Genomic DNA, 15,710 nt, shown 5'->3' with positions numbered 1-15,710 from the left:
GAGGGAAGGGGAAGGGCTCCCCCAGCACGACAGTTACAGGGTGCAGTTAGATGGGGTCGGTATGGTGTTTTTCAGTTGCTTGGTGAAGGAGACACCTTCTTGTCTGTTTTCTGAATGGATGTCTTGAATCAGTCCTTAGAAGTAAGACATTTAATAGGCCGTCCTGAGATATTTGCCCGAACAGGAATTCTGCGTCTGTACCCACATGGTAACAGCTGGCCAGAACTCCCAAGGCTAGAAGGATTTCCTGACTTACATGCTGAGGGGACCCAGGGGATCTGTGGTTTGTTGTAGGTGTTTTACAAAGTTGTTTTAAAGCTGGCAAGATGATTTTTCTCCCCTCCTGTTTATTTTTTTAAATATTTTTTTAGAGCTCAGCCTTCCTCCGTGTTTATAACCATGATGAATGCATGAGCCTTGGAAACAGACCTTTAGGAAAACATAATCAACAGTTACTATTGTAACTGTTCAGAATTTCTCGCTCAAAAGAAATAATTTAGCATAGATTAAGTTGAATAAGTAGCACCTCAGGACACCTGGGTGGCTTTGTGGTTGAGCATCTGCCTTTGTCTCAGGGCGTGATCCCAGTCCGGAAATCGAGTCCCACATCAGGCTCCCTTCCAGGAGGGTTCTCCCTCTGTCCCTCTGCCTCTCCCTGTGTGTCTCTCACGAATAAATAAATAAATACATCTTTAAAAAACAACAAAAAAAGAATAAGTAGCACCTAAAACTTTATCATATGACCTGTCGATCTCCTCTTTAAAAAGTGTTCCCATTATTGCAGTAACCTTCCATAACGGTAACAAAGTGTCAGAGTAAGTACATCTGTGTATATGTGAGATGCCTTTTTCCTCATTAACACGTTAAGCTGAAAATGTCTTGGTGGTATATGGACTAATCCCAGGTGAACTATAAAAAAAAAAAGAGAAAACACAAACTTTGTTTTTCCGGTCTGAGAACAGGTGTGGTAATTACAAGTCATTAGTACATTTACATCCATTCAGTCTATTTCCCATCAGGCTCTGTTGACCCTTGAATATAGAAGGTGTCATTTTTTAGATTGAACTTTGTTTTATTCAAGAAAACATTTCGAATTTGCATTTTTCTTTTTGCAAAATTAATTAGATTTAAGGACTTCACTTCTAGCTGTAATTATAACATTATTCCCTGTATTAGCAATTTCCTTTTTATAATTTTGAGTATGTTTATTTGCAGATGACCTTCCTGAACTTCAGGCTGTTCAAAGTGATCCTACCCAATCTGCCATATATCAGCTAAGTTCAGATGTTTCACATCAAGAATATCCAAGACCATCTTGGAACCAAAATACCTCAGACATATCAGAAAATACTTACGGTGAAAATGAGGTGGATTGGCTAACAGAATTAGCAAATATCGCCACCAGTCCACAAAGTCCGCTTATGCAGTGCTCATTCTACAACAGGTGGGAACACTGCCTATATTTTTATTGCAAACTTCTATCATTACAAGGAGCTGGGTTTTTTTTTTTTTTCCTAGTTTGAAAAGTAATAATGCTATTAACCATTTAATGAGGGGGTTTACTGAAATTAGAATTTAAGTAAAGTCATTAGAATTAAATTTTCTGTTCTGTAATGATTGCAGAGCTTTTTCACCTAATATGATTTCATACTTTTATTTTATTTTATTTTTTTTTTGATTTCATACTTTTAGAAGTAGATAAAAGTGATCTGAGGACTGCAGAGTCAAAAATATTTGTAAATGTATTAAAGTCATCAAAAAATAAATCCAGACCAAGATACACCTTTATTATATATTTATGATTATAGAATTGAAAATTATACTTGTCTCAGAAACTGTAGGTATAATAAATGTTTTATTTTAAAACTTAACAGCCTGGAGTTTGGCTTCTTTTGGTCTAGGTTTATTTTCTTCCACAGTGTATGTGACCTTATGTTATTTACCTATTAGTGAAAACTATAATTGCTAATGTTAAAATATGGAATTTAATAAAAGTGGACTCCTATTGGAAAAAAAAAAACCACTGTTTCTTATATTCAGACCACAGTTTCCGCAAATGAGTTGTTGTGCTGTGAAAATTGTGGAAGCTTTGAACTAAAATTCCTAGAGACCTAAGTGGATAACTTTTCATTAATTATCCCTAAAATTAGAAAATTAAGTAAAAAGACCTAGCTAAATATGATAGTTTGTAGAGGACACAATTGCCCATATTTCTACTCAGGTGGGTAGACAGACTGTAGTCCATTCAAGATGATAGAGGAATAATTGAATTTTGGTAGTGCTTCTAACTTACTGTAGTTCTTTGCTACAAAATAAACTTTAATATGTGAAGCCCTGGTTTTCTTGCACCCCATGAAATTATGTTTTCCTTCTGTTCAGGATATTGGTCTTGATTAGGGCAAATTTAGTTTAGTTAACTGAATCTTTCAGTTTAATTCATGAAAATTTCCCAGAAAGAAAAAGTAGTCAAAAAGCTAAAAATTCATGTACAATTAAAAAAAGCAGACTCTGATTTTTCAGTTGGACTTTCTTTTTCCTAGTTTAGAGATAACATTTTTTTAGCACAAACTTAAGAGAATTAATAATGTAGTTCATGGAAAGTTGAGTAGAGCCTCAGAAAGGTAATTGATATAAAAACATAACTAAAGGAGTATCTCCCTGAAGATATAAACGTATTCTGCAGCATTTTCTGCGCTTCTCTCCTTACTAGGAGAGTCCAGGAGTCCTGCTCTGCTGTCTCGCCTGTCTGCTGACACTGTCAGGGGCTGCTCATTGCAACTTCTCGTAGCATGTTAAATGGATTTAGTGAGCTCTGGATGTCTGAGGTTGTAACTGTGCAGTACCAAGGGGCTGAGGACAGGTCCAGTTTATATTACCCCTGCGCAGGTAGAGGGACAGAGGAGACCAGTGGTGTTGGTGTTGTAGACATGTTTGGCATGTTAATTTTTACAGAAAATTTAGACTGTATTTGTTTCAGAATGTTATGTTGTTACTTCTCCTTAAGTGGTTCAACAGAAGAATAAATAAACCCCTTTTCTTTAATTAGTCGGGAAGCCAGGGTATACTTGAGGATGTTTTAGCAGTTTGGCCATTCTCTAATACTTCCTAAAGGTCTAAATGTTTAATAAAAGGAAGAAATGTGGCAAAGATGAAACATTTAATATTCATATTTTGAAATCCAAAATTGGTTGGAAAGTGTGCTAATAAAATCCTTCAAAACTTTTGAGGGGTTTTTATTTAAGAAGTGCTCTGAACATGAAAGCATAGTTCAGTAGACCCTTATCAAAAAGTAACTTCTGCAAAGGCATAATGAAAAAGTGTTAATGAGGATAAAATAAAAATTGAGGGGCTAATAAAATTTCTCAGGGAATAAATAAGGGAAGGATTGGAAAATGAGATGCCCCTCCTCCTTTAACTACGAGGGTCAGTACAGACATGCGTACACTTTCCTCTCTTGTGGACCAGATCCCTTCCTAGTTGGCATCTCCGAGAACTGTCCTGATGTGAGGCCTCGGGCGGGTTGGTCTCCTAGAGCCTGTGGTCTTCCTCTCTGCTGCTTTCCCAACTCGTGGGCTCAGTGCGTGGTGCTACTCACCCTGACTGGACATGCTGCTTACTGGTACCCTGCCCAGGAATCCCTGACCTTTTTAAAAGGTGATCTCAGGGAATAATAACCAGCCTTATGAGTATATGCTTTGCAACAAGTTTGTATCAGAAAACAAGAAGTGGTGTCCAGTTACAAGAAGTTGCAAAGAGGCTGCTTTCTGCTATAGTAAGTTTAAGCATTTTAGCCTTAGGTTGTTCATTTTATCGGCCCAGTGACAGGTGGTTGGTAGATAGAGGGTCCGCGTTGGTCGCATTCAGCTTAGGGCCCCTGTTCATACTGATTGTGTGAAAGTAGGAGAGAAATAGACAGGGAGCCTTGCAGATGATCCTTCGTGAATGAGAATATGCATGTTTATATGTACTTACTGATATAAAAATGAGTGAATAAAGGAAAGTATAATTTGGAATTTAAAATACATAAATATGAAAAAAGAATGGTATTTAAAATGTGTGAAGAGGGCTTGGATAAGAAGTTAAGGATAGCATTAAAAAAAAGTTAAGGAGTAGCAGATTGCAAATGAAATCTTGATGTCTTTACTAGTGTTTTTCCGTAGGTGTCTTATATGTGATAACACTGGTATTAGGAATATGAAGTTCTTTTCATCAGAAGGAAAGATCTACTTTAAGGACCTCTGCTTTATGGTTAAAACTGCTTCCTTATTTTAGATCATCTCCTGTACACATCATAGCTACTAGCAAAAGTTTACATTCCTATGCACGCCCTCCACCCGTGTCCTCGTCTAAGAGCGAGCCAGCCTTCCCTCAGCACTGGAAGGAGGAAACAGCAGTCGGACACGAAAGGGTGAGTTTATTCATGAGAGTAAATTGTTACGGAGTTTGCACAACAGTTGAAATATGTTAACTTTCCTTTTCTCAGAAGTACTTTTGAAGCACTTACAGCTGGGAAGTCGTCTCATTGTTCTGCCAGTGGTCTGGATTCGATTTTACTTTACTTACAGCTCTACCAACTGTTGGGAAAGTTTGTTACCAGTGGGAACATGCACTGAACTAAAACTTCTAGAAACTTTAGTTTTCAAAGGAGTATTTTTACCTAAGTTTATAGTGCTTAAAGTTATCTACTTGTGGGGAGAGAGAGCCTGAGGCCTTGAGATAAAGACAGATATGAACAAAATATGTTACAAAATAAAAAAGTTTCTGCTGTTTTTCTCCATAGGCAAATAGTGAGTCAGAATCTGGCATTTTCTGCATGTCCTCCCTCTCCGATGATGATGATTTGGGCTGGTGCAACTCCTGGCCTTCAACCGCCTGGCACTGTTTTCTGAAAGGTGAAAGAATGCTTGAGTTTTTACAGCCGACTTGTGTAGCATGCTAGGCATGTACCTAATATTTGTTTTTGTTTTCTACTTCAGGCACACGACTGTGCTTTCATAAGGGAAGCAATAAGGAATGGCAAGATGTTGAAGATTTTGCTAGAACCGAAGGCTGTGATAATGAGGAAGATCTCCAAGTGGGCACTCACAAGGTTGATTTAAAATTCAGAAAACTGTTCCAAATCTTTCAGAAGGAAACCTAGGCTTATTATGAATCAGTAGGAGTAGTCTCCATTTACTTTGATATTTACGCGACATCTTACATTTTAGGTAGAGGTTTTGTGACTCCGTTCCAGCTTAGCCAGACGGAGAGCGGCAGGGACTTCGGGTTTACCTTTGCAATTATGCTTTCTCACGAGGGAAAGAGATGTATTTCTCAGTTCTTTTTGTACGTTTTAGGTTGGGGGAAACCAAACTGGCATTTGAAATAAAATGAACAAAGGAACCAAGGGTTTATCTTAGGTAATTTGCAAAGTGGTTAATTCCCAAATGGATAATTGAGAGTTGATTATATTGTTACTTTTTAAGTGACACGATAAAATACTGGCATTTTCAAAATCGATAAGCAAAAGCACTAGTAGGAAGCAGTAGGATAAATGTCGGTTGATATCTTTAAAATCTTAATCTTTGAAATCTTTAATTTCTCCGTCTCCGCTGTAGGCGGAGAATTTGGGCATGTGAAGTGTGCCTATTTAAAATTCCTGTTTGGATCCTGCTGTTACTTACTGTTGAGTCTAGAGAAAAATAGTCCTGATTCGACTGCCTTCAGTTTCTCCTTCTTGCTGTTACTCTCTCCTAGGCTGACTTCCGCCTCTACTGCTCTACTCAAGTTGTCTCAAAGGTCGCTAGCTTAATTCTGATTTCTTGAGAGACTTCTTGCTCTGTTTGCCATCCTTGCAACATTTGACACCGTGTGTTGTCTTCTCTTGATTTGTGCAGCATGGCAGGGCTCCGGGTCTCGGCTGTCTCTGTTCCTGCGGCCGGTGCCTCGTCTGCCCATGGCGCTGAGTGTGAGAGAAGGTTCTGCCCCTTGGTGGTGTCTGCGGAGACGCTCAGCAGGGCTCCTCGGTGGGCCTGTGGAAGGCGTTCTGGTCTCGGAGGCGGGAGACCCGGGGTGTTTCTGGTTCTTGCAGACACTCTCTGTGTAACTATGTCGGGCGGATTGTCGACCCCACTCTTCCTGCTAGTTGGCTTCTCGATCTGTAGAATGAGATTGGATTTGTTTGGAGGTCTTGGCAGCTGTAAGAGTGAGAAGATTCTGTAACTTCATTTACACACACACGGCTGTAGGCCTCGCCTGCACGTTGGACATCTGCGCACGAAGATCAGTTCTTTATACTCAGCTGTAGTATAACCCCGACTGGACTCCCCTTCTCCTTCCCCTGCCTGGCCTTTCTCTCCCTTCTAAACACGTTAGCCTTCTTGACTGGCAGAGTAAGAACCAAGAAGTTGACCATTCCCCTCCTCCCTTCAAATCTTGTGGATCGGTTCTATTTCCCTAAAGACGTGTTGCCGTCACGCTTGTCTCCTTCATGCCTTCTTCACGCGCTCGTGTAAGAAGGGCTGTGTACCGAAGCTAGCCGGTGGCGTGCTGGTCTTTGTTTTTCTGTGAATTGAAGGGGGGATCGCGTGGAGGTGATGTGTGTTCAGAACCCAGTACCTGGCATGTGCCGACTGCTTAGTATTTTTGGGTTAAAATTCCCCCAGTTCTGCGGCCGCGGCACCTGTCAGCGTCAGACTCGGGGGTTTCTCTTGTCGTGTCTGCAAAGACATGAATACCGGAGGCACCTTTTATTGTGCAGACTTTATCATCTTCTTAAAATTGACAGTTGTTGGTGAAAATACTTGCATCGCCCTGCGGTGCCGTCAGAGGAAAGTTTGAGCGCTCCCTCCGTCGCCAAGGCTCCTCTCCTTACGGACCGGCCCCTGCTTGGCAGGCTTCTCTGCCTCCGCTCTCAACTGTCCTGTATGTTTTAGCTGGTTTCCACTGTTCCTGGTACTGAGGCCTGTTCTTCTGCTTTCTGGGTTTCCTTCCTTTAAATCCCAGTCCTGCTGGGAACTGAAAGTCCTTCCTAGTGTCTTATTAGAGTCTATAGCTCCCTTCACTCGAGTCCATTAGTGTCATTTGTCGTCCCCTTGAAGAGCTCGTTCCAGTCTGCTTCCCACTGCGGTGACGCTGGGTGTGCCTTTCTGCAGCACCGGGTGGAGGGTCCGGACTTTACAGACAGAGTATCCCCGTCTTGTCTGTTTTCACCTTTCCCAGTCTGACGTGTGATAGGAACTTCACTGTGTGTTGAATTAAACATTGCCTGTTTGTTCACTCTCTGCATGTATTTTCAGGGCTATGGTTCTGATGGTCTAAAGTTGTTATCACATGAAGAAAGTGTATCATTTGGCGAGTCTGTACTGAAGTTGACTTTTGATCCTGGTACAGTGGAAGATGGCTTACTTACTGTAGAGTGTAAGCTGGACCACCCTTTCTATGTTAAAAATAAAGGTAGGGCTTCAATTTGAATTTATAGTAACTTTTTAAAGAAAGCTTCTTAAATCTGTAACTGTCTTATGGCATAATTCTTTGATGATTAAGAAAAAAAACCTTGAAGGTCATACTTCTTTCCAGCTAGAGAGAACTACCATAGGACGTGCCGTATCATAAGACCTAATGATGCGTACGTGTCTTAGCAGGAGTCAGGTGGGGCTCTAACTTCCGTGGGTAGGAGCTCTTAGAGTTGGGTAGCACACTATATAAGCAGCTCTCTGTTATCTTGGTATAGTTTGGGGAATGGAGTATTCTGGTAATTGCATTTTGGTTTATGATCACCAAATATGCTATATACCTGAATCACTTTTCCAAAATCTATTATAACAACTCTGTGTTAAAAATAGTAATTCAGAGGCTCTACTCATGGTCTCAGTCATCATCATCTACCAGTATCTTGTGAATTGCTGGAAGTGCCGATCGATAGAATCTGTATATTAATCAAATGCTGAATTAAACTAGTTTTGGAGAGCTTTTGCTTGCTTGAAGAAAATACTTGGCCTTGCTTTGTGGCAAAGATAAGGACATGATAAAAATCTGCTGGGACTTAACTAATAACTTTTTGTTTTTAAGGTTCAGAAGTGATAGGTCTCTCATAGAATAAATAATTAGGGTTCCTTCTATCCATCCCCATCCTTTACGTAACTGCTGTTTGATTTAATTTTAGGTTGGTCATCGTTTTATCCAAGCTTGACTGTGGTACAGCATGGCATTCCATGTTGTGAGATTCATATTGGTGATGTATGTCTACCTCCTGGACACCCCGATGCCATTAATTTTGATGATTCAGGTGTTTTTGATACATTTAAAAGGTAATATTGGGTTCTTTTTTTTCCTGTTATGTTTACCTTTGATCTCTGTAATGATTGCTAAGTCAGTATTCAGGAGGGTAAACCTACAAGATTTGAGAATTATTAAAGGACTACTTAGAGGAAGTATATAGACAATTAAAAAATACTAGGTAATTAAAGTAAAATAATAGTTCAAGGGGAGCTTTATACAGAGTAGTCATATAGGAAAACTGTGAGTTCATAAAATATTTGGTTATTAGGTGAGGGAAAATGCTGCATGTTCAATGTGACCAAGAACTAAACAGATCAGCTTTGGTAGTTTTATAAATAATAAATTTCAGTATCTGGCCAGTGGTTTTCACCAGGCCATAAGTCTCTTAATAGTGGTTTTCTGTTGTTAACTGTTAACCCTTTTCTTTCCTTAACGGTGTCTTTAATATTCATTTCAATCAAGGGCATCAGTTGAGTGAATTAACAAATAGTAAAAATAGCAAAAACTTGACATTTGGAAAACCTTAAAGAGGGAAGTGATTTTTCCTGAGTTCACCTTGCTAGCAAGTGGTAGAACCGAGCAAGTACCCACGTGTCCTGACACTCGAGGCTGATCTGATCAGCTCTCTGGCTGTAGCAACTTTTCTGGTGTTAGCACCGAAAGGCCCGCATCTCGGGAAGCTCCGCAGGCCTGGCAGACTGGGGCCGTTGGTTACCTATGCCCAGAAATTACCCAGAGAAAGTCCATCTGTAGGTATTTGGGATTTTAAGACTCATTTTTTCTTTAAGATAATTGTCACATAATAAAATATAACGTTAATATACTTTTATTTCAAAAGGATATGTGAGGCTATTCTTTTTAAAAAGCAACTTAACTTAGCACAGGCCCTGGCACAGGTTATATGCGCAATAAACATCTGCAGATTAAAGTCTAAATGCTATTTGATTATATCCCTCATGAACACTGTTCTTTTAAAAATTATAGAGAAACGAGACAGTTTGAAGGTCCGAACCTCTAAACATTCTTAGGGTGTATAGGTCAGTGATCCTCTCACATTTTGGTGAGCATATTCTAGAGATAGAAGAACTTGGGAAGATGATTTGGCTTTATCCTACATCACTGAATGTCAGTAATAGTTGCACCTAGAGAAGTATGTGTACCCTAGAGAAGTAGATCCTTACACACACGCACCAGGAGACATGTAAATAAGGTCATGGCTGTGTTGCTCAGCATAGTGGGAACATGGGAACGGCACAGTCTTCATCCGCTGCAGTGAACACACAAATTGTGATACAATCATACAATGGAATTCTTTTTACAAGCGGAAGATGAATGAGCCATAGTCATACGTTGTGAACATGGGTCAATTTTCAAAGTAATGTTAAGTAAGATTAGTCTCAGAAATATAAAGTATCATTCCTTTGTTTTTCTGGGATCAGATGTTCTTCAGAGATACACCTAATAAAATGATAAATCTAGTAACATAATTTTTACATAGTATACAGAATACACATTATGCAGTTACGCTGGGGATCCCCAGGACCACCCCAGGTTCAGTGGTATTAGGATGACTCACAGGATTTGGCACGTAGTCACACTTAGGCCTAAGGTTTCTTATAGTGAAAGGATACGAAGCAAAATCACAAAAAGTGAAAGGCGCATGGGGTGAAGTCTGGAGGAAGTCAGGCTTCCAGAACTCTTGTCCCAGTGAAGTCACACAGCACGCTCTGACGTCTCAGCAGGGAGTGGTGCCAACAGGTATGACAGGGCATCTGCCAGGGAAGCTGCTGGACGCCCAGCACCAGGCTTTTCCTGGGAGCTTGTCCCGTAGGCTGTTTGCCTTGCACGTACCCAAATCCCACGCTGGTCTTTTCCCCCAGGGGAAAGCAGTGTGCGGGGTAAACCATGTTGTTAGTAGCGCACAGTGTGGGCACCGTGAGCCACTCTTACCTGTTGTGGAAGTGATGAGAATGGTCCTTGGAACCCTACCCAGACGCGGCGGCCGCCTGGTGAGGGTGGCAGGCCGCCTCCCCCGACGTGCTGCCGCTTAGCGCTGCTCGGTTTCTGTTGTGTCCGTGAGTGACTTACTATTTTTTATGATGACATCATTGTAAAAGTAAAGGGATGACAGGCCGTTCAGGAGGCTGGCTTCCTGGGGTGGCCGAGGAACCCCACGGTGGCGCGCGCAGCTTTCCTTCAGGCGGGGAGGACTGCCCCCTGCTCTCCTGCTCTCCGCGGTGGCGGCTTCCCGTGCGGGGTTCCCGGCGTGGCACGCACCCCCGGGGTGGCCCTGGACGGTGCTCGCGTTTTCTTGCGGCGACACGGCGACTCCCGCCTCCCCGCTCCTCACGAGTGGGCGGGGGGCCGCCCCGGGAGAGGCCCTGAAGGCGGGGCGCCCGCTCCCACGCTTTCGGCGGCGCCCGCGGCCGCGGCAGGTTCCGGACGTGCTGCCCGGGGAGGCCGCCAAGGCGGGGAGCAGCGGCCCGGGGCGCCCCGAGGTTCCCAGGAGCGGAGGCCGGAGGCGCCGGCCCTCGTGTGTCGGGCCTTTCTGTGCGGGGACGCAGGCGTCGGGCTCGCTGCCCGGGGGGCGGGGGGGGGTCCGCGGTGTGAGGGTCCGGGTCCCGCCGTCGCTGCGGGGTCACTGAGGCTCCGCCCTTCGCGCTTCGCGGAGCCGCCAAGTCGTGCCCGGGGGGGAGGGGGGGGGGCGGGGCGGGGCGGGCTCGGCCCCAGGAAGGTCTCGCAGGGTCACGCCCTCCAGAACTTACCTTTGTACCTTTTCAGTTAGTCGCCAAGTATTAGAGAGCCTGACGTGGGTGCCAGGGACCCAGGGTGCCCGCGGCGGGAGGGCGCCGGGCCCCACCGAGCTTCGAGCTTCGGGTGGGCCGGGGCCGGGGCCGGGGGCGGGGGCCGTCACGGGGCTTTTCGGCGGCCCCTCGGAAGCCGCACGGCGACGGCGACGGTGACGGCGACGGCGACGGTGACCCAGCGCCGAGGGAGACCCGGTCGGCGTGGGCCCGGCGGCCCGTGGCCTGGGCTGCGGGGCTGCCCCCGCGGGGAGCGAGCGGCGGCCGCGGGAAGGGCCCGTGGGCGGGAGGTTGCCCGCGGGGAGACCTTCCGTGTGGGAGCTGAACGCTGCCGTCGTGTCCAAGTCCTGAATGTCTCTGATTAAATACCTCCAGTACAGGACGTAGTGTCCCGCGGGGCTGGACGGCTGGTTCTGCTTGTACCACTAGATGGTGGTGTCCGATTTCCGTGCCGCACACGCTGCTCTCTCTCGTGGAATCTTGGATTTCCAACTGTAATCAAATACTTCCTTTGGTGGAGATTAATGAGTTTGTGCCCGGTTCATTTATCATGCTGGTTCGGTTTTGCTCTTTTTCTAAATTACATACGGGAGGGGCTCGAGGAGAGCAAAACCTGTTGGACGGAGGCCCGACGTTACGCTAAGCAGGCTGAGCATTGATGAGGCGATTTTGGAGTCACATTTACATTCGTTTTACGTCATAGCTTTAAAAAGCCAGGCATTGTGTGCTTGGTAGTTGGTAGAAGCCACTTTTATCGTGTGCGGTGCGTGGCCCGGGCCTCCTGCGCGAAGCCCCGGCCGCCCCTGTGCCCGGACTACTTCGATCTCCTGCCGCTTCACCTTCAGGCACGTACCTACTATTCCTGTAGCTGACGTCAACCTGTTGTGACGTATTACCAGAATTTCTCTTTCAGGGAGAGAGTAGGGGCTGATTTAGAATAAAAGGTTTTTCTGTTAAGATAAAAAGTGTAAGCAGTAGGCGTTAACACATTTGGAACAAAAGAAATCTTTTGACAGGTGTAATCTTTAGGTTGTCGGCTCCATTAGCTCTACTTTTTCAGGTAGTATTTTCAGTTAATTTGGTTATTGTTTGTTCACCCTGAGGTCAGCCGGGGTGAAGGTGTTGGTGAGGAGACCTAGGGCCCTGGGGACGCCCAGACCCGGGGCCTTGGGTGAATGGTACTTGTTCCTTTCTTGGCCTGTTTCTTTATATAGAGAAGGTAAGGATACTCCCTAAGCAAGCTTGTTGGGAAAATAAACGAGAGAATGTGGATATGGCTTGTTTCCATGCCGATGTTAAGCTGAGTATACTCCCCAGAATGTGGCCTCGACTGATAGGTGTGAGCTTTTGCTTTTAAGGTACCAAGTTGTGTTCTAATGGTTGGCCTCTAGGGGTGGTGGACGTTTATATGAACGCTTTGACCTAAACAAAGACTTTTAAGTTCTTTAGCTGCATTCAACAGTTTTGACTTTTCCTTCCCAACACTTTGTCTTGTGTAGCAAGACAATAGTCCTTAGTCCTGGTATGTGCCTGCCACTCCATTTTAATTCTCTAGCTTTATTTAGGCTTCTGCAGGCCAAGAAATCCGATTATCAAATTTGTTAAAGTGAATCTAAAGTAGTAATTAAGTGGGTTGTGTGGGATCTGGAGGAGGTACTTGCTATGAATAAAGTGCGTGGATTTTAACATTCTTATGGGGGGCTTGAAGTTTTCTTTTTAACTTTGTATTCTCTGCAGATTTAAAAAAAAATAAGTTTAGTCAATGCATATACAAGCTTTCGTCTTAGAAGCAGCTATTGGTGACGAAGTTGTTAAAAGTAGGGTTGGTTAACATTACATGTGCTCAAGTTTCCAATCAGATGTTTTAAGGTTTTTTTCTTCTCTTGTTTTTTACAAATTAATTAAATTGAATTAAAACCATGTTAATAATTTTTTTTTTTTTAGCTATGACTTCACACCTATGGATTCTTCTGCAGTCTATGTGTTAAGTAGTATGGCTCGTCAGCGTCGTGCGTCTTTGTCTTGTGGAGGGCCCGGAGGTCAAGACTTTGCAAGATCTGGACTCAGTAAAAGCTGTGGCTCGCCAGGATCCTCACAGCTCTCTTCCAATTCCTTGTATGCTAAAGCTGTCAAAAACCACAGCTCAGGGACTGTGAGTGCCACCTCTCCTAACAAGTGCAAAAGACCAATGAATGCCTTCATGCTTTTTGCCAAAAAATACAGAGTTGAATATACTCAGATGTATCCAGGGAAAGATAACAGGTAAAAGTGGTATTTCTGATTCTAACAAATAACACTTCAGTGCAGTTTCACAGCAACTGGGATAATGAAGTAAACTCGCCCTCCAGTAGGTTTTGTTTATTATTAAAGATTTTATTCGTTTATTTGAATGAGAGAGAGAGATTGAGAGAGAGAGAGAGCACAAGCAGAGGGAGATGCGGACACTCCCGCTGAGCAGGGAGCCCAGTGCGGGGCTGGATCCCAGCACCCTGAGATCATGACCTGAGCCCAAGGAAGAGGCTTAATCGACTGAGCCTCCCAGGTGCCCCCCTCCAGTACCTTTTATTATTGAATTGTTTTCTTAGGTTGACTTTAAAAGGTTAAGTGGGGGGATCCTGGGTGGCTCAGCCGCTTAGTGCCTACCTTCAGCCCAGGGCCTGATCCTGGAAACCCACCCGGGATCAAGTCCCATATCGGGCTCCCCGCAGGGAGCCTGCTTCTCCCTCTGCCTGTGTCTCTGCCTCTCTCTCTGTGTCTCTCATGAATAAATAAATAAAATCTTTCAAAAAAAAAAATAAAAGGTTAAGTGGAATTTTTAGGGTCATGGGTAAATATTTTATAATACCTAGAGAGAATCCGGTTACCTAAGGATCTGCCTTCTAAAATAATATTAAATGTTTGTTTGCCTGTTGGAAGACTTGTTTTTTTTTAAAGATTTTATTCATGAAACTGAGGCAGGAACACAGAGGGAGAGGCAGCCTCCCTGCGGGGGGCCCGATGTGGGACTCAGTCCTGGGGTTCCGGGGTCACGCCCTGAACCAAAGGCAAGACGCTCAACCACTGAGCCGCCCGGGGGCCCCGGAAGACACAGTTCTAACAACTAACTGTTGCATCTTTATAGAAAAGTTTGTGTCAGATCCCAAGGATGTCCTTACATCTGTGTCATACTATGGAATGTGCAGGCAGAGGCAATTTGTAGTCTTTCGACAAATGTGGAAATTATTATAAACTGCCAAAGGCTAAACTTAGAGGTGTCCTCAGTTAGAACCCAGGGATAAAACTGACTCTAGTCCTTTCTACTGTTTGCTTACCCTCTCAGCGAGCATCCGCTGCTCACTCCCTATCAGACCAGCCTAATTCTCTATGTACTAAAATTACATCTTCCAGTTTTCCTGGTTCCCTGAAAATCAAAAGTACTGTTTTCCTTGACATCATGAGAAAAGCCAAATGATTACCCACATAAAATAATTGAGTTTTGAACTCAAGTTTCAATGTCTTAGGAGCTTAACTGATAGACGGAGAGGGAATGGACATAGTTTCAGGTCAGCTAATGATTTGATGTTTGTAGATACTGTGAAACTCTCCCCACAGGAAGCCTAGTTCTCATCCGTCACTACACAGGTACAAATTTTTCTTTTAACGAGAACTTTTAACAGCTACTCTTTGCAACTTTCACATGCACGATACAGCGGTATGAACTGTAGTCCCGTACAGCACCCTACAGCCCCAAAGCTTATTTTATAACGGGCAGTTTGTACCTTCTGACCCCCTTCACCTATCTCGTCCACCCCACCCCACCCCCAGCCTCTGGCAACTGCCAGTCTGGTGTTGTGAGCTAAATTTTTAAGTATTTACATTTTAAAAAGAGAAACTTCTCAAACCAACTGCACCTCTGATTTGGGAATTGATCCCTACTAAATGTTTCTTACCAATTTGGTGAATGTGTCAACTGTTAGGTGGTACCTTTAACTCAGAAGCTGTAAAAATTAGTTTCCATTTTAATAAAAGAAGATGCAATACAGCATTTAATTGCATCAACATACTGGAAAAATATATATACATATGTACGTATACTACACACGGAATTTCCTGTTACTCAGTAGAGCTGTGCTTCCTCTTGAGGCTCAGATGCTCAGCTCTCACTTTCACGTCAGGCACTGCCCTCGTGTACACCTTGCGCAGCGTCTTTGACCTTTTATTTTATGTCAGTGGCGTTCATGGTTAAAAGCTCCTCACAGAAGGGAAATGCCAAAAAACAAAAAACAAAAGAAGGGAAATGCTTTCTGCCTGCATGTTCTGGATGAGACTGTATGGTTTTAAAATAGCTTCAGATTTCTGTCATGATGTGTTTTATCCAGTGAGGCTTCTTTCCCTTTGAGTTTATCCGGTCTCCCCAAGTACAGAAAGCACCTCGGCTTTGTCTTAGGAGGGGAAGGGTACGGTGCACATAGTTAACGCCGCCACAGTTTCGCTGTGGTTGCATGAATAGATGAGGCTTTAATCCTAAGTATTTGATGGGTTGTGGGCACAAAGAGAAAGCAAGAGTAGCTCCTCGTACCTTATGCTGCTGATACTGAACGCTGTCTGCCTTGCTGTCTTCAGCATCTTGGAAACTGATGTGCCAGGATAGAGCCAGTGGTAACTTAA

At 43.8% G+C, this 15,710-nt stretch overlaps 1 protein-coding gene across 3 annotated transcripts in view; it reads left to right on the top strand.

Moving 5' to 3' along the window:
• HBP1 (HMG-box transcription factor 1) overlaps nucleotides 1–15,710 on the top strand; it is a 28,501-nt gene that overhangs the window by 10,055 nt on the left and 2,736 nt on the right. For all 3 annotated transcript variants that reach the window (XM_025449358.3, XM_035701304.2, XM_025449359.3), the window contains exons 3-9: nucleotides 1,216–1,444; nucleotides 4,273–4,408; nucleotides 4,781–4,892; nucleotides 4,977–5,089; nucleotides 7,278–7,434; nucleotides 8,144–8,288; nucleotides 13,008–13,325. In XM_025449358.3, the coding sequence (XP_025305143.1) occupies nucleotides 1,216–1,444; nucleotides 4,273–4,408; nucleotides 4,781–4,892; nucleotides 4,977–5,089; nucleotides 7,278–7,434; nucleotides 8,144–8,288; nucleotides 13,008–13,325 (1,210 nt within the window). The remainder of the gene's footprint in view (nucleotides 1–1,215; nucleotides 1,445–4,272; nucleotides 4,409–4,780; nucleotides 4,893–4,976; nucleotides 5,090–7,277; nucleotides 7,435–8,143; nucleotides 8,289–13,007; nucleotides 13,326–15,710) is intronic.

Source organism: Canis lupus, chromosome 18 (genome assembly GCF_003254725.2).
Source record: "Canis lupus dingo isolate Sandy chromosome 18, ASM325472v2, whole genome shotgun sequence".
Taxonomy (NCBI): domain Eukaryota; kingdom Metazoa; phylum Chordata; class Mammalia; order Carnivora; family Canidae; genus Canis; species Canis lupus.
The sequence above is the reverse complement of the archived record's forward strand: the minus strand, read 5'-3'. Positions and strand labels throughout refer to the sequence as shown.